The sequence below is a fragment of the Pan troglodytes genome, chromosome 5 (assembly GCF_028858775.2).
Source record: "Pan troglodytes isolate AG18354 chromosome 5, NHGRI_mPanTro3-v2.0_pri, whole genome shotgun sequence".
Lineage (NCBI taxonomy): Eukaryota > Metazoa > Chordata > Mammalia > Primates > Hominidae > Pan > Pan troglodytes.
Window position 1 is genome coordinate 175,531,714 of NC_072403.2, and position 18,280 is coordinate 175,549,993.

The window sequence follows — 18,280 nt, forward strand, 5'->3', positions numbered from 1 at the left end:
GTGGAGTATATGTCTTTTTTTTTTTTTTTTTTTTTTTTTTCAGTTGGAGTCTTGCTCCGTTGCCCAGGCTGGAGTGCAGGGGCACCATCTCGGCTCACTCCAGGCTCCGCCTCCCGGGTTCATGCCATTCTCCTACCTCAGCCTCCTGAGTAGCTGGGACTACAGGCGCCCGCCACCACGCCCAGCTAATTTTTTGTATTTTTAGTAGAGAAGGGATTTCACTGTGTTAGCCAGGATGGTCTCGATCTCCTGACCTCCTCGTCCGTCCACCTCGGCCTCCCAAAGTGCTGGGATTACAGGCGTGAGCCACCGAGCCCGGCCGTTGTGGGGTATATGTCTTAATACTGGTAATATTAACTTTGATTAGTTGGTTAAGGCGATGTCTGTCAGATTTCTCCACTGTAGTTTGTCCTTTTTTCCTTAGTAATTAATAAATGCCTTACAGGGGAGATACTCTGAAACCGTACAGCTATCCTTTCATATTTTTGCTAACTAATTTAGCATTCATTGAACGATTTTTGTTTGCATTGATTGTTACTAATTAAAATTCTTTAAGGAAGAGCTGTCCCCTTTCCCCCTTGTATTTATTTATTCAGTTATTTATATCAATCTTTTCTTATGGGTTGTAATTCATTACTATCACTACATAAGTAAAAACTTTTAAGAAAAGTTTCTGAAAAGTTAATACATTGAGATAATTCAAAATTCAGAGACTCGTAAGAGTACATTTTCTTCTATCCCTGTTATCTTGGGTACCCGTTTCCATTGCTAAGAGTTTATTTTTATTCTTTCAGAAATATTAAAGGATTGGGAAAAGAGTTGTTAATAATAATTGCTGGATTCTCAGGTATTTCTTTTTACCTGGATTCTGATGATATCAAACCAGCTTGCTGTTGCATCTTCTTCGGATATTCATTAAAATGTTACTTAACTAGTTCGCCATTAGATTTAAATTTACATTTCAGTACAGTGACTATTATATATAGATGGGGACTGGCTTCCCCTGAGTATCCTAAGAAACGACATGACCGGAAGACCACATTTTCTATTAAATAAATAATAGTTAAATATTAATGTGTAAAACTAAACAGGTTTAAAAGTAAACTCTTTTTTGGTAAGTTGAAACAAAAGTCAGTTTAAATGAGAAAGGCTGCTTATCCAATTAAGTAACTGGTTTTTCAAAAGTGAATGAAGGCCCTCCCCACCAAGTCCCCCGCTCTGTTCTGTTCTTTTCAGTGACCTATTTTACTTTCTGTGTCTACTGGCAGTATCCGTTTATTCATTCAGGATGTCACTTTAGGAACCTAGACCTGGAGTTCATCCACAGAACTGTGTTCTGTTAAAATGGAGTGAAAGAAAAGGGCTAAAAAGACTTTCTTTCACACACTATTAAAACAGTGAACATACTGGTCTACACTTATTATAGTACAGCCAGCAATACATCAAAAGGTGGCTTATTCCGTTTTATTTCCATTCTCTAATTACCGTTTCTTAAAATGAATTTTAAGAGTTTCTTATGCCAGGAAATCCTCTATGAAACTCTTAAGTAAAGCTGGTTAGACTAGCTGTGACTTGGTCCAGTTTCTTTTATTTTTTTGATTTACCTTTTCTTTATTTTTATTGATACATATTTTACATATTTATGAGGTGCACGTGATTTTTTTTTTTTTTTTTTTGCTACATACATAGAATGTGTAATGATTAAGTCAGAGTATTTGAGGTCTCCATCACATTGAGTATTTATTATTTCTGTATGTTGGGGATAATTCAAGTTCTCTCTTCTAGCTACTTTGAAATATACAATGTATTAGTTAACTGTAGTCACTCTAATCTGCTGTTGAACAGTAGAATTCATACCTTTATCTAATTATATGTTTGTACCTATTAACATACTTCTCTTCATCTCTTCTCCTACTCATCCATCCTTCCCAGCCTCTGGTATCTATAATTCTACTCTGCCTTTATGAGCTAACTTTTGTAGCTTCCCTCTATGTGTGATTGAGGACATAACGATATTTGTTAATTCTTTAATCACTGAGCATTAGTTGTTTTTTCTTTTTATTTTGAGGGGACAGTAAAAAGGGTATTGTAATATATCCTCTTTCAGATTCTGGTGAAGACCAGTTGAGTCATGTAAAAAATAACTAGATCGCTTTATTTTTAGAGTTGGGAGGCAATGAATTATAACATCTTTATTATGCTACTGTTTTTATATAGGCAGTCCCATGCTTGCAGTGTTTTGATGTAAGCTTTCTACTTTCTACTCTCCTAATAGGTGATTATTGTAAGAAAAATTTATATAATAACATGAAAGCTAAATAGTCCTCGTAAATTCATCTCCCAGAGATGATTACTGTTAATAGTTGTATCTTTTTTGACTTTGTTGTGTCTACCAAAAAAATGTATACTTAAATATAAATTTGATCATACAGTAGAGGTTCTTTTCTATAACCCCAGGAACGTGTGTGCAACTTACTGTTAGGTACTTCTGTAATACAGAACTGCTGCTGAGAACAATCAGGGAAATCGAATTAACATTGTTACAAGGTTTTTGCTGTTTTGTATTTTTGCATGTGAAATTTATCGCCAATTGTGGACAATTGTTAGTTTTGGTAGTACAAAGAGGAGTTATGATTAATTTAATTTTGTAGTTTTTGTTTTTGGACTTAGGATTGTGAAGTACAGAGTACAATTTAACCCTTGGAATAAGGTTCCATCTAGGGAATTACTGATAGCTTGGGTTTTTTTTTTTTTTTTCATGCCAGTTTGAAAGCAGTTGCTTTGAAATTAAATCAGATTTATTTGGTTGTTAGAGTAAGCAAACATATTTCACTTAATAGTCTGTACTCTAGGCTAGGCGCAGCGGCTCACGCCTGTAATCCCAGCACTTTGTGAGGCCAAGGCGGGTGGATCACCTAAGGTCAGGAGTTCGAGACCAGCCTGGCCGACATGGTGAAACCCCGTGTCTACTAAAAAAAAAAAATAAATAAATTAGCTGACCATGGTGGCGGGCACCTGTAATCCCAGCTACTCAGGGAGGCCGAGGCAGGAGAATTGCTTGAACCCAGGAGGCGGAGGTTGCAGTGAGCTAAGATTGTGCCATTGCACTCCAGCCTTGGTGAAAAGAGTGAAACTCCATCTCAAAAATAAATAAGTAAATAAATAATACATACTCTAGTAACTTGCTTTTTAATCTAGTTGCTCTCTGTGCCTTGTGAACTTGGCCTCTTAAAAAGAGCACAGTGAAGTTAAATTCCATGGGTTGTTCTCAGCTCAAAAATAACTTTAAAACTTTCTCTGTATTTAGTCAAGCCTTAATTAAAGTTTATTTCTTTTTACAGAAGAGATTGTTGTTAACCCTAAATTCATAAGGTTACACACCAGCCACCTCTTTATGAAGTGACAGTTCTTCAGTTTTAAATAGATTACTAATATTATTGTTTTAAGATTTAATGAGTATTATCTAAATAAAAACGAGTAATTTGTTATTAAGACCTAAAATAACTAAATCTTACTTTGCTGTTTGTGTTAGTGAGCTACTTTAATGTCTAGCAAGAGGTAGGGATTGCAGACAGTGTGGAAATACTGGAGCCTATTTAAGCTTCAGATGAAAGCAGTCATTTTAACTTACCTCATAAAATGTATTTTATGTATATCAAATTATGTATGTATTTATATATACTTGTCGTTTTACTGACAACTAAGATTTTCCATAAGTTAATGGAAAATGTTAAAAAGCACAGTTATGGTCAAATGACACAGTGACCTTTTCATTCCTTTATTAGCTCCTGCTCTAATACAATGATAAGGCAGATTTTGTTGATGGATTCAAATGTACAAAGAAACAGCAGATAGATACCCAGTGAAAAAATATATATGTCTATAACATCAGCATTGCAAGTTGAGCAATTGAATCAGCTACCACAACACTAAGTATAAGATGCATTTTATGTGAGTTTTTCTTCAGTGTTTTAAAACTGTTTTGTTTTTTTACAAATCTTGAAAGTAATTCTTTGGTGCATTTTGGCTTTGAATTTTACTTTTCATTAATATTTTGTTGCTTATGATTGAGTTAGTAAATAGTTTCGTGTTTCATTTCCTAATTTTGATTGTCTTAGTTTAAATTTGCTGAAAAATTTCTAAACCAGAAAGTAATATAGAGCTGTATTTGATTCTTTGGCTTTCCAACATTGCAGTATTGATTTTATACACAGCCTTAGCTATGTATTTATATATTTTATTAAATGACTGCTCAATGCTGTAATTTAGATTTCTCACCCCATATTTTTTTATTCTCTTAACAGTTTTTCCTGTTCTTAATTCCAGTGTTCTAGTTTTCCAGTGATTGATCTGTTAGTTAAATCCAATAATTCATATATATGTAATTGGATTTAACATATGTGTGTATAACATATATGTATAACATATATATACACACATATATATATGTATTTCTTTTTTGAGATGAAGTCTCACCCTGTCACCCAGACTGTAGTGCAGTGGCACGATCTCAGCTTACTGCAGCCTCTGTCTCCCGAGTTTAAGCAATTCTCCTGCCTCAGCCTCCCGAGTAGCTGGGATGACAGGTGCCCGCCACCACACCTGGCTAATTTTTGTATTTTTAGTAGAGATGGGGTTTTGCCATGTTGGCCAGGCTGGTCTTGAACTCCTGACTTCAAGTGATCTGCCCACCTCGGCCTCCCAAATTGTTGGGATTACAGGCGTGATCCACCACACCCGGCCCAATAATTCAGATATTAAAAGGATATGTACAAAAGTAGCAGAGTGCACGTACAATAATTTGGATACAGTAAAAGAGTAGTGGTAATGGAAAAGCCAAAGACAAACATGAGCTGAGGCTGTTGAAACATGAAACCTAAGAATTACTTTAAAACCTTTTAGTGAAATCCATAGTTGGGTGAATTAAGGGGAAAGAAAAAGGAATAAAGGTCACATAAAACAGAACTGTGCAGTGACATCGGAGCAGAATTAACTGACAGTTGAGCCTTAGTTTGGAAAAGAAAAAAAATCAAGATAATTAAAGCAGAGAAATGTGACGAGGCAGTAAGTAGTAACAGGTTTTCAAGCCTAAACAAAAAATAGTTTTCAGCGTAGTGAAATTTGAAAAAAAAAAAGTAAATTCAAAAAATTGTAGGAAATGGGAGGAGCCTAAATGCTGTAAAGGCAAATACTCCCCAAAGCTGAAAAATGTATATGCTAAATTTGATGGCATAACCTGTAGATTCCTAAGCAGATTATTTCCTATTTAAACTGGTGGCTCCAGAAGGAGGTTCTGGTCCCATTGTAGCTTGGGATTTCATCAAGTAGTAGATAAAGATGTGCCTGTATTTTGGGATCTGGGCCAAAGAAATCTGTGCTCTATAAAATTGCGGTTGGATTCTTGACTCGGAGACTATTCATCCTTAAAGAATATCAGCTGATAGATTAATATCAGTCTGCTGAAGGGATATGTGTAGCAGAAAATAACCAGGAAAAAAATTGAAATCTTCTGTTGGTGTCTAAACAAACAGTTGTGGAATTATGGAATGGTAGAGACTTGTCTTAACACCATTAGCAAAATGTCAGCAGTGTGCTGTGTTTGCCAAGGAAGTAAAGATATTCTTAAACATCATCACCTCTTAAACAGTGATTATGGACGGGGCAGAGTTTGGGACTAGAATTTGATAGCTTCAGTTGGCTTACCCATTGATCATTATGGAATGTTGTGTACAGTATAGGGTTTTGCATATTAAAAGGGACCTAGACAGATCAGAGTGCATCTAAACAAGTGGGATGGTATAAAACCATGTCATTGGTTTAGGGAAGAGGACACTTAGATATTTTAGAATTTTTCCAGTGTTTATGGGGCTGCTGAGTTGTGGCCAATGGTAGAAATTTTAGGAGAGCAGATTTTGGTTTATTAAAACAAATTTATAATATTTAAGATCTTTAGAGATGTCTAAAAATTTCTCTTGATACTGGGGATATTTAGATAGAAAATACATGCCTGGGGTTCATGTTGGGAGAGTTTTTGTACTATGCGTGATTAAGCAAATGGTTCTGAACTTCAGTTCTCTGAACAACTGCTGCGGGTTGTTGAAGGTATTGCAGTTGGTGGTGGGGCATTTGAGTGTTGTAATGTTTGATACAGCAAAATAGTGTGTACAGCATATTAGTTATGAAGCATTCCTATGTTTCATGAGAACACCTGTGAAGCTATTACTTACAAAAGGACTAAAGCATTTCCCAAACCCCTACTCGTTGCATGTTTCCATAGTAGTTTGGCTGTAATTGTATCCTCCTGCTAGGATAACATTCCCAGAAGCTCTGATTGCCACGACTTACAAATGGAAAGTTTTAAAGACAAAACTTTTAAAAACAGGATTATGGAGAAAAAGAATAAATGGGGCTCTTGCATAGTAAGATTGGAAACCAGTGGATTCAGTTCATTCATTGAATAAGTATATGAAGCACAGACACAGAGAGGTTGTAAGAAAGAGACTTGTCTAAAATCACAGTTACTGTTAGAACTGGAATCAGAACTTGCTCTGACTCGAGTGTTCTGAATAACACCAGAATGCTGATGATTTTCTACTTTTTTTCCCTGTTTATAAAGGTAGTACATAGTTGGCCAAACTCAACAGCGAATAAGATTTTTAAGTCCTCGAGGACTGGAACTATGTCTTAGTTACCTTTTCATTCCCATCATTACTGTCTTATACATTAATTTGTGTTCTGTTATGAAATTGAGTGATATATCTTAGAGACTGAAAAAAATCGTGGTAGAAAGACTTCTTATCTGTCTTCCTTATTAGAATAAGTTCTTTGAGAGCTGGAACCATGACTTGTTTAACTTTAATGCTCCAGAAACCTAGCTCTTTCTTGCCTTTGTTTACCCCCACCAAGTATTTATTGAGGGCCAGCTGTGTTCCAGGCACTGTTCAAGGACCTGCGGACACACTGGGTAACAGAATCTCATGGAATTTTGTGTTATTAATCAAGGAATCACATAGGTATTTATAAAAATACAACTTAAGTGGTAAATGGCTTGTATCATCTAACCAGATAGATGCTTATATATGAGGACTGTTGGTTTTATACATTTTCTTTTTATTTATTTATTTTTTTAGACAGTTTTTTGCTCTTGTTGCCCGGGCTGGAGTGCAATGGCACCATCTCGGCTCACTGAAATCTCCGCCTCCTGAGTACAAGCGATTCTCCTGCCTCAGCCTCCTGAGTAGCTGGGATTACAGGCGTCTGCCACCATGCCCAGCTAATTTTTGTATTTTTAGTAGAGACGGGGTTTCACTATGTTGGCTAGGCTGCTCTTGAACTCCTGACCTCAAGTGGTCTGCCTACCTTGGCCTCCCAAAGTGCTGGGATTACAGGCATGAGCCACTGCGCCCGGCACGTTTATTTAATTTTTTAATCTAGTCATTTTATCTGAATTTTCTGATAACTTGCAATAGATTCTTTTGTTTTTTTTTTCTAAGTTTGATAAATTTGTTTACCTGGAAAATCAGTATTTTTTCTTCCCTAGATTTATTATATTACTATGGTTACTTATAATAGTAGATTTTTCAATATTGAACTATTCTTGCACTCAGGGTATAAATTCTACTATGTCTTAGTGCATTTTTCTTTTTCTATTTATTTCAGATGTTTGCATCTATATTTTTAAGCAAATTTTATCTATAGTTTTCTTTCATGCTGTTGTTCTCAGGCTTTGATATTAGTGTGGTGCTAACTGCAGTAAGAATAGGTAGTTTCCGAAGAAGATATTTAAATAATAATTATATGGAAAGTGCTTTTTTAGTCCAGAGACCTGGCTAAAGGATGTATGTGTGATTTTAATTAGATTAAATTTTTCTAATGCCCCTTGGTTAATTACTTGCTGTAATTATGTAAATGATGTAAATGAGTTTAAATTGTTACTTGGTTGTTGAAAACTTGATTTGAGAATTGCTGTCATATGCTAATTTAAGATAAACACCAATTTGATACTGGACATTATTAGGAAAGATTTAATTATGAAGCTAGAAGTATAAAAAGAACCTTAGGAAATAATAAAATTCTGCCCTTATCATGTAGTCAAATCCAAGGTAATCTCTAGATTTTTGTTGATTTTATTTGCTATTCAGAGAAAAGCATTTCGTAAGCTTTGACAAGCAAATTGTTATTTAAGAGATAAAATTTGTAATATGAATATTGGTATCACTGAAGCAGAAAATGTATTACAGTGCCTTTTTTAATTGATTAAGATTTTATAACTGAGCAAGAGTACCTTTGATCCTGCCTTTTTGCTGTGTTGGATTTTATTTAACCGAAACTGATTTAAATAACTAGTTAGAAAAATTAAAGAGTGCCTTCATATTTGATAGTTCCTAAGGAACTATCAATAGATTGAACTTCCCCATGTTTGGAAAGCATACAAAATACATTTAAAAAATACATTTTATTTTTAAATACTAATGGATGCAAGCCTTTCTCCCAAGGAGGACACAGTCTGTAGGATAGAGAGACATTACATCTGCATCTGGCTAACCTTAATAATGGCAACCCTTATTGCGCAGTATGTTCCAATGGACAGGAGCCTGTCTTCTGGTGCATACTAGAAGCTTAATAATTTTTGAAAAGATCCATTTTCTTTATGGGACTCAGCTCATTAAAATAGAATTCTCCTACTTTTAAAAAAAATGTCTATGTATATCCAAGAACAGTAATACAGGTCTTTAAAAACAGGTCATTGATTTTAGGTATCGCTACTTCCTTTTTTATATTTAATATTTCAATCATTAACCCAGTGTAGTTTGATCTGTTACCCTCTTTCCCTTGAAACTTCTCTGATCACCAGTGGCTTAGTGGTCAAATCCAAGGTACCATCTTTTGCTGTTTATCTTACATTCTTTTGTAGTATTCGATACTGTTGGTCACCCTGTCCTTGAATCTGTCATTTCTTAGCTTCTATAACACCTCTCTTCTCTAGTTCTCCTGCCTACCTCCATTTCTTCTTGGTTTGGATCTTCTTTTCCTTACCCCTTCCTTTTTCTCAAGTGGATTCCGTCCTTCTTTCTCCCATTACTTGCTCTAAGACATCTCTTCTGATAGCTTTAACCATTAAATTTGTATATGAAACTCAGACTTCTGCTGAACTTGCAGTCTGTTGTCTTTTGAACATCTCTGTTTGGATATTCCAAAGATATCTAAAAATAATGGAAGTGGTCCCGTTTAAATATCCTTCGGACAAATTAGTTCTGAAGTACAAAAGAGGCTTTGGTATTAGTTTTGTCTGACAGGCATTCTTATAGTTGTTTACTGAAGCTATCATTTGGAATGACTGGCCTCATTTAGACTTGGAAAAATTAGATGAACTAACAAGTCCATATTATACCGGTTAGGAAGGAGCTCGGGCTTTGAAGTTAATTTAATAAGATATGTTATTTGATTCGTATAAAAATTGGTTTGTGGTAGAAATTAATTAAGGCTATAGTCTTGTTTAAACATGGACTTAATCCAGAGAATGATAGAATAGGCCAGGAGCTCCTTATTTGAGTTTTAACGCTTTATCAATGAAACCCTCCCCTGCCCTCTCTTTTTTCCTCTGGACTAGCAAGAATATTTTTTTTGTCTAACACATTTAAAATTTTTACTTTTAACAGAAATTAGCAGAGTACGGAAAGACATGTACAATGACACATTAAATGGCAGTACAGAGAAAAGGAGTGCAGAATTGCCTGATGCTGTGGGACCTATTGTTCAGTTACAAGAGAAACTTTATGTGCCTGTAAAAGAATACCCAGATGTAAGTATATTTTGTTGTTTTATTCAATTTTGTTCTGCTTCACATATGTTGGGAAGAGATATATTTGGTGGTAAATACTTAAGCATTATTAGCCACTTTAAAAAAATGCAGTCATCAACTGAAGTGTGAATAATTTGGCATAATAATTTAAAAAATTTCTCTCTAAATATGTTTGCATTTGATTGCTGCTATGTCACTTTGGAAATGCACATGGTATAGACTCTTGGGTTTCAAAACTGGATGAGGAATTGTGGAAAGCACTATGGCCTGTCACAGAGCACCAAGCACAACATTGCTCATCTTTAATCTGACCTTCAAGAAGCCACAGCTTGGGCCACAGCATTCTTTCTGTAAAATGAAGGTGTTGGACTAAGTTTCCTTTCAGCTCTAAAATTTTTATTGAAACCACTGATTGTAATCTGATTTTCCCCCATCTTAGTCCATTGTTGAACTATTCTCTATAAGCATCTTGTTGTGAATAGCCTCCTTGTCCTATATCTGTTAATTTCTAAATAAATCCAGATTCTTTGCTTTTTGTTACAAAGCCCTATATGATACGGTCCATTCTATTTCTCTGGCCTCATCTTAAATGATTTTCCCTCTTCTTTACCACACTGTAGTCACATTGACCCTCTTTTGGCTTTTAGAATAAGTCAAGTCTATTCCCAGTCTTAGGGACCTTTATGTTAGTTGTGCTCTGATCTCTACTGGCTGGCTGCTTCTTGTCATTAAGAATTTAGCTCAAATGTCACTTCAGAGAGGCTTCCCCTGACCTTTTTATTTAAAAGCCATCTATCTAGCTACTCACTGTTTCACGTTGTCTTTTTTTTCTTTGCAATAGCACTTATAATCGGGCATTTTTCTGGTTTATTTTCTCTCTCTCTGTCTCCCTGGAAGAATATAAGGTGTACATAAAATAAGAACCTTGTCTTTGTTATTCACTGCCGTATCCCTCATAATATTGGCACATAACAGGTAACAATACTTGTTGAATGAACCAAGAAAAGATGATGGCTTTTTGCTAAGTTTCAGAGGACTTTTATGAAAGCAGATGAAAAAAGGAGTTATTATAATATCAAAAATATGATGTGCTCTATGATTCTTTAGTTATGTGGACAGAATACTAGTCTGTAGATGAGAAATGTCTTAAGTTGAATTAATAGGAAAAAGCTTTGATATTTTACAGTTACATTACAATTTGCAAAAATTGATCTGATACTTTTTTTTAAAGGTTATATACATTTACTCTGGTTTTATAGGTATTTTTGGTTGCAAATACACAAATAGTCTTGGATAATGTAGGAAAAGAGGAGTTGGTTGGAAGATTATTGAGTAACACAGAGGATTAAAGGAATAGTTGGAAAACAAAGTGCCATGTTAGGCTAGGAATCAGGGCATCTGAGAACTTGAGCAGCAGGAGTTTGTGGAGCTTCTCGGTTGAGAGCCTTGCTGACATAACTTGGCATTGGTGCCTCCCAGACTTTATCTTTAAAATTCAGATTCTTAGAAGAGTGAATGTGTTTTGGGCCTTTCTGACTGGGGAAGTGAGGTTACCTACCATTACCTAGACAGGACCACTGTGAGCCTACCCTAGGTATTAGGATTATTCCTAGAGATGGGAAATTGTGATTTGGGCAGCTGTTCCAATTGGGGTCTACTGCTGTTAGGTTTTTCACTATCCTGGAAAGGATAGCAACTGTCTGTTTTGCTTATTTAAACGTTAAGGGATAATGTTTCTGCAGTGGGCATTAACATAGAATATGTAAGACCACAAGACCTTGATAGAGAATATAATGTTAATCTGTCTGGTTCCATCTCTTAAAAAAAGAAATCCTATTCAAGGAAGGGGTATTTATGCATTCTTTAAAAGACATGGGTTTCATACAGTCTTCTAAGTCAGGACTTGAGTCTAGAGGGCACCTGTTCACTATATTCCTTTCCTTCCTCCTCCAGTTGTGACTTCTTGCCACGGTGAACTACTATTACCGACTGGTGTGTTGGAGCATGGCATTTGTCTTGATCGGTGATTCTCAAAACACAGTCCTTGGACCATAGTATCTACGCTTTCTGGGAACTGTAAATGTTCAAGCCCCTTTCCATACTTATTGAATCAGAAACTCTGGGGTAAGGGCGAGGCCTAGCAATTTGCCTGTTAAGCCCTGTAGATAATTCCGATGCATGCTGAAGTATGAGAATCACTCCTCTAATTTTTTTTTTTTTTTTTTTTGGAGAGGGGACAGGGTCAGCCAGGCTGACAGGTAGGTGATCATGTACCTGGTCATTTTGCCAGGCATCGTTTCAGGAGGCCTGAAACGGTAAGTGGTGAAGTGATGAATTAAACAGTGTCACTGGTCTTGTGGAGTGGACATTTCAGTGACAAAGACAAACAGTACACAAATGAATCTATAGCTGTAATCAGTGTTATGGAGAAACATAAAGTGGGGTAGACAGATGAATAGTGACTGTGTATGGAAGGAGGTATTCATTTTTAAGGGTAATCAGGGAAGAAATCTCTTACAATATGATGGGAATGGAGAGACAGGAACAGAATGATGGGAGGAAGGCATGAAAACCATCTGGGAGAAAAACATTCTAGGCAGAGTGAACAGCAAGTACAGCTGACTCAGGCAGGAATGTGCTTGGGAAGTGTTGTAAGATGTGAGGTTAGAGAGTTAGCACAGGGGCAGTGTCATGCCGTGGTCAAAAGTAGGAACTCAGATTCAGACTTCTAGCTAGTTTTGCTGCTTGTTTTGTGACTTTGGTACTACACTTGATCTTAACCAAAAGGCCAGGAAGTGATGATGTTTTGTGACTTTAAGCAAATTACTTTTCATTCCTGGTGTTCGCTTTTCTCATTTCTGTAATGGAGATATTAAACCTCTCACAAGATTATGAAGACTAAAGAGTTAATATGAGTGAAGCAGTTGGAAAACATCTTTATGCTATGTGTCACAAGAATGTAAGCTCTATGAGGGCAGGAATCTTTTTGTCTTTCAGTGCTGTATTTCTAGTGCTTAGAATAGTGTCTGGTAAATGGTGTATTCACAATAAGTATTTGTTGCACATATTTGTATGAAACTCATTCTTTCAAATATTGTTAAACTTTTCTTTTTCTTTAAACCTGTTGTCTTTTGCATTTGCACATAGCACGTTACTTACAGAAGTCAGTATTAAGTTAGAGATGTGTTTTGGACTTGGCAGTGCAGATCTCTGAAACTGATATGAGAAGAAAGTCTCAGACTCAAGGTCTGAGAAATGAAGTAGTGCTATAGTCTGTAGCCCTTTGCAACGTTTTTGAAGTTTGGCCTCATGATGTGAGAATGAGAGGCTAATATGAATAGGCCACTGAAAATGTATTAACATTTTTACAGAATTAATATTTATTAATAAAGCAGACTTCTATTGCATCTCTACTGTGTACCAAGCACATCCTAGGTAAGAATATTTAATTCTTTTGAAAAAAACTCTTTGATATAGTAAAGACAATAGGTTTCTTAGTCAGGCCTAGGTTTTGAATTCTGGCTTATCCTCTAATTGGCTGTATTTGTCAACAGTTGCCACAATAATGCTCCATGATAAAACACTCTAAAACTGGGTGGCTTAAAAATAATAATCATTTATTTCTGTGCTCATGGGTCTATATGTTGGCTGAGGGTCTACTGGTTAAGGTGGAGCCTAGCTTGATTGAGGCTAACTGCGTGGGTTTAGATCTTCTCCATTTATGTTCCTGCTGGGCCCAGGCTAAAGCGGGCAGTGGCTGCTTAGGGCATGCTCTTATGGCAGGCCACTGGAATGCAAGATCCAAGCCAAACTGCATAAGCATGTATAAGGCGTCTGCTCTTGTTGCTTTCCACTAGCCCAGTGATTCTCACCTGGTGGCAGTTTTACCTATGGGGACATTTGGCAATGCTGGAGATACTTTTGGTGTCTAAACTTGGGAGAGGGGGTACTATTGGCATCTAGTGGGTGGAGTCCAGGGATACTGTTAAACATCCTGTAATGCACAGGGCAGTCAGCCTCCGTGCACCTCCAGCCCCCCAACAAAGAATTACCTGGACCCAAATGTCAGTAGTGCTGAGGTTGAGAAACCCTGCGTTAGTGATACCAAGTCACTTCATTTACAGTGAGAAGGGGACTGAAATAAATATTTGCCGAAAAATAATTGAGATGATCACATTGGCTTTGAGCATATGCTTGCTTTTTAGAATCTGTTTCTTTGTCTATGAAGTTATAAGGTTCACTTCATAGGATTGTTGGGAGGAGTAAAGGTAACAAATGTGTGACACCTGATAGAGCAGGCACTCTATGGTTTTTGTGATTACACATAAGAAAAATAATCCTGTTCTTGAAGGAGTTCAGTCTTGTGTGAAGGATAAACGATTAAATTATTTAAGACTTTAAGTTTCTCATGCATTCATGAAACTACAGACATGAAAGAACATTGAAGTTACATTTAGACCATCAAATTGTTTATTTGGCTGGTCAGGTTTTCTTGTTTGAATCCATGGAGATGTGTTATAAATGATTATGAATAGAGTTAACTGATTTATTTAAGTAAAAAGTGTTATATTTTGAATGAGTCAGTAATAATTTTGTCATTAAATTTGCCTAGTTATCAATTTCAAGTTGTTAGAAATTGTTCTATAGGATCTGCCAGAGTGGTAGACTTGATAAATATTGGCAAGGTCTAGCTGTTGATGATACTAGTCGTCCTGTTAAATACATGAACAGATTAGATTGGTAAACTGCTTCCTTTGGACATGATTTGATGATTAAATTGTAGTGAGACTTCTTGGAGTTTTATGTGAATATAATTCTGATTTTCTGATGTTTTTAAAATGGGCTTTAATTTTGAATACTAGCTTTGAAAGGCATCTCTTGGGTCTAGGCCATCATGAATACCCATATTGTCAAAGGTTTTGTAAGGTAGACAAATGTCTTTTCAAGGATTGTGTTTTCAGCCTGTAGGATCCCAGCCTGGTTGCTATAGTTAGTAGTTTAGATTCATAATGTTATTCACAGTACACTCCACTGTCTCTCTTATAATAATACATGTTGATGATGGAACATGAGTTGTAAGTTCTCTTTCTGTTTCATTTTCTTGGGTTTGCAAATCAGCTTAGGCTAGTCATAGCTTCTGAGTTAGTTAGCATAGGGTTGTTATTTGTCAGCAGTCTTGAGAAGTTGGTGTCAAATTGGGTGTTGAGCTGGCGTTTGTTTTAGAGGAATTATGGGGAGAGGGGCCAATTCGGTAAGTTATCTTTCCTTAAAGTCTTTGTTCCTTTGACCATTGTGGCCTTCTTATTGTTGAAGGATCAAGAACCTCAGGAGTCTTGATGTACACTACTTTCACTTTCATTCTTCTGAATAACAAATGATATTAAATCAAAATTTAATGATATTCAAAGTCTCCTTTTTCAATACCCAGGTTAACACTTGATTTTTGCCTGAATATGATCGTATTTTGTGAGTGAAAATAATAATGCTTTAAAAATACGATCTACACATCTGTCTTTGATAGTTTGTACAGAAATCTATTTAAAGGTAGTTTTTCTCATAAGGTTAGTATATATTTGTATTCAGTGGAGTTGTGAAGTGATTCAGATTACATATTAAAGTTTTAATTTAGCAGTGTGATTTGATAATATAGGGCATATCTTTATGTTTTAGGTAGGGAAAACTTGATGTATAAGTTCAACTAGATCGGTTTAGTAAAAGCCAATTTATGACTCTTTGTTTTGTTTTGAAGTTTCCTCTTTATTTCACTCTGTAAGGGTATATTTAGGGCCTGTTGTGTACCAAATATTTCATAGGCTTTTTATGGTTTGGGATATATCACATTTCTTAGAATGTTAGTAAATAATTACAGAAAGGGTTACAGGACAGTCTGAAAACAATACATTTTGTTTAGCTGATATTTTTCCAACGTTTAACATTTCTTTAAATAATAAGGCCTCTCTGAGTTTTAAAAATGCAGGCACTTTCTTTTATAAATAATATGTTTTAGTATTCGATAGGAACTAGTGCTTAGAAGAACAAAATGAAAGATGGGGTTGTTAGGGAAGAATTATTCAGATTAGACAGAAACGTTTGTCTATGGTTTATCTAAAAAGAGTTTCATGTTAGGATCTACTCTGTTAAAATTACTGCTACAAAGGACTTATGGATAATTTGATATCTACTCATAGGTATTCAATCTCCATATCTCTAAGATTCTTGCTGAAATAGCCAAAGTATGTAATATGGAAATCGAGGAGAAATCTGCTTCTCAGTGCTATCCATATTCCAGGAACATTGAGCTGTTTCTGATAAAGATTAAAGGAAAGCTCAAGGTGATGATCTACTTTCAGCCCAATTTGAGAGAGCAGTGTCTCCGGGAGTAAAATGGCTAGTAACAGAGTCTTCCTCATCCTAACCCCTCAGAATTGTCACACATGAAATGGGCTATGAAGCAGTCAAAGGTTATACTGCTTGAACTCTTCCACTCATTTCAGTTCCTGTTTATAAGTAGGTGACCTAAATTTATTTTGTAAGTTAATGAGTCTATGTTTTCTTTTGATTTCAATTTGGGCGGAAAAGTACCTTAGTTTTTGAGATCACGTGCCTTTACTTTAGGGATGTTGAGGTTGAGTTTTTCAGCTACTAGCTTTTGAGCTAAATTCAGTTAATCATTTCATTGGGAAAAAATACATATATATTTAAGTAATTTTTGTTTTGTTTTATCTTAGAGACAAGGTTTCACTGTGTTGCCCAGGCTGGTCTTGAACTCCTGGGCTCAAGCAATCTTCCTGCCTCAGCCTCCCAAAGTGCTGGGATTACAGGCGGGAGCCACCGTGCCCAGCCAGAAAACATATTTTATGTCTTAATAAACCCAGGATTTACAACAAATCCTGGGTAGCTTACAAATAAATTGGGGATTTCTTGAAATCTTGTTTTGTCTGCCATAGAACACTGCTTTTCCCAAGTCCAAAATCAGTGTCATCAATAAGCAGCCTGTCTATCATAAACTTGGGCATCTACTTGTTTCATATTGGTATAATATTTTCTTTATTGGTAGGGAATTGATTGACTTTGAAAACTTCTATGCTGTATTGTTTGGGGTTACAGAACAATGATTGTTTTGATTAGTTTCTTTGTACTTTTAAGATTGCATATAAATAGTATAAATTTGCCATGTTAAGGACAGATTAAAACAAAACTCTTAAAATTTGAAAAGTAGTTAGAACTTGAACACTAAAAAGGATATCTGAATATAAAACAACAAAATTTTGGTATCATTTCTTCATCCTGGAAATGTTTGTGTGTGGTCTGTGCTAGGTAACAGGACACAGGAATATGAAAAGATATAATTGCTCTCATGGTACTGATAGAGCCACAATCCAGGTATGGAATAATGAGAGCTTGAACTCAGGCAATGGCAGTTGAAATGAAAAGCACAAATTAAATAGGGAGAATTTTAAGATTTCTTTATCTTTTACATGTGAAGGCTAAGAATGAGGGAAGGGCCTTGCTGGTATTGCCATTTGTTGAGAATAAAGATGTATGTGATGATTATTAAAGTGGTGACAATCAGTAAAACATATGAAAATATTGAGAAACCAAGATGTGATTATCTGAAATGATACAGTAATGATATGTTTGGGATATATGTAGGTGGGGAAGAAATGATAAAAACACAACTGGACTAATTCTGAAAGTAAACTTGGATTTGAATAGAGTTTCTATAAACTGAGTACTAAACATTTTGAAAGATTAACAATAATGAGAAAACTAACCATGAATTTTTCTTGTTATCAGGGTATATGTTAAGGTCATTAGAAGAGAGGCATTATACTGTATTAAGTGTCTGAACTCTAGAATCAACCTAGGTGTTCTAGGATTTGGGCTACAGATGTAACCTCACATGTATTAGATGTAGGTGGTAGTGGTAAGCACTGTGCAGTGGTGTTTCGAGGATTAAGTGACCTAATGCATGTAAAATACCCAGCCCAGAAGTTGGCTCATACTTGAACACTCAAAACATACTGCAGCATACTCAACACCAAAGAAATGTTGAATAACGTAGTCCTTGCACTCGTGATACTTCGATTTGACACCAGCAGCAAAGGGGAAAAATTAATAACCAGTTATAACCAAAATTTGAAATCTGTGGTATGCGAATTAGGATATCCTAAATTACGGTGTATCATTCTTTGAGTACTGGTATAACTGGATAATAAGCTGAAACCATTCAAAACAAATTCAGGTGAGGAAGATAGATTATCACTCTAGATGCTAAGTAACAATTAGAAAAAAGATTATTTAACCAATTAATAAAAATACGAAGGCAATAAAGGTCAACAAGTGTTTTATGACAAGAGCAGAAGACAGTATTTGTGAGAGTATGAGATCCCATGCACAAGGCCTTTTGAAAGATCCCAAACTACTTTCCAAGCCTTTATTTTGCTGCTACCCATGTTTTCTAGCCACCTAAGCAAT

At 35.7% G+C, this 18,280-nt stretch overlaps 1 protein-coding gene across 5 annotated transcripts in view; it reads left to right on the top strand.

Moving 5' to 3' along the window:
* The window catches only part of QKI (QKI, KH domain containing RNA binding), a 159,268-nt gene that overhangs the window by 30,790 nt on the left and 110,198 nt on the right, over nucleotides 1–18,280 (top strand). For all 5 annotated transcript variants that reach the window (XM_016956759.4, XM_016956760.4, XM_016956762.4 and 2 more), the window contains exon 2: nucleotides 9,660–9,802. In XM_016956759.4, coding sequence (XP_016812248.1) covers nucleotides 9,660–9,802 — 143 coding nt within the window. The remainder of the gene's footprint in view (nucleotides 1–9,659; nucleotides 9,803–18,280) is intronic.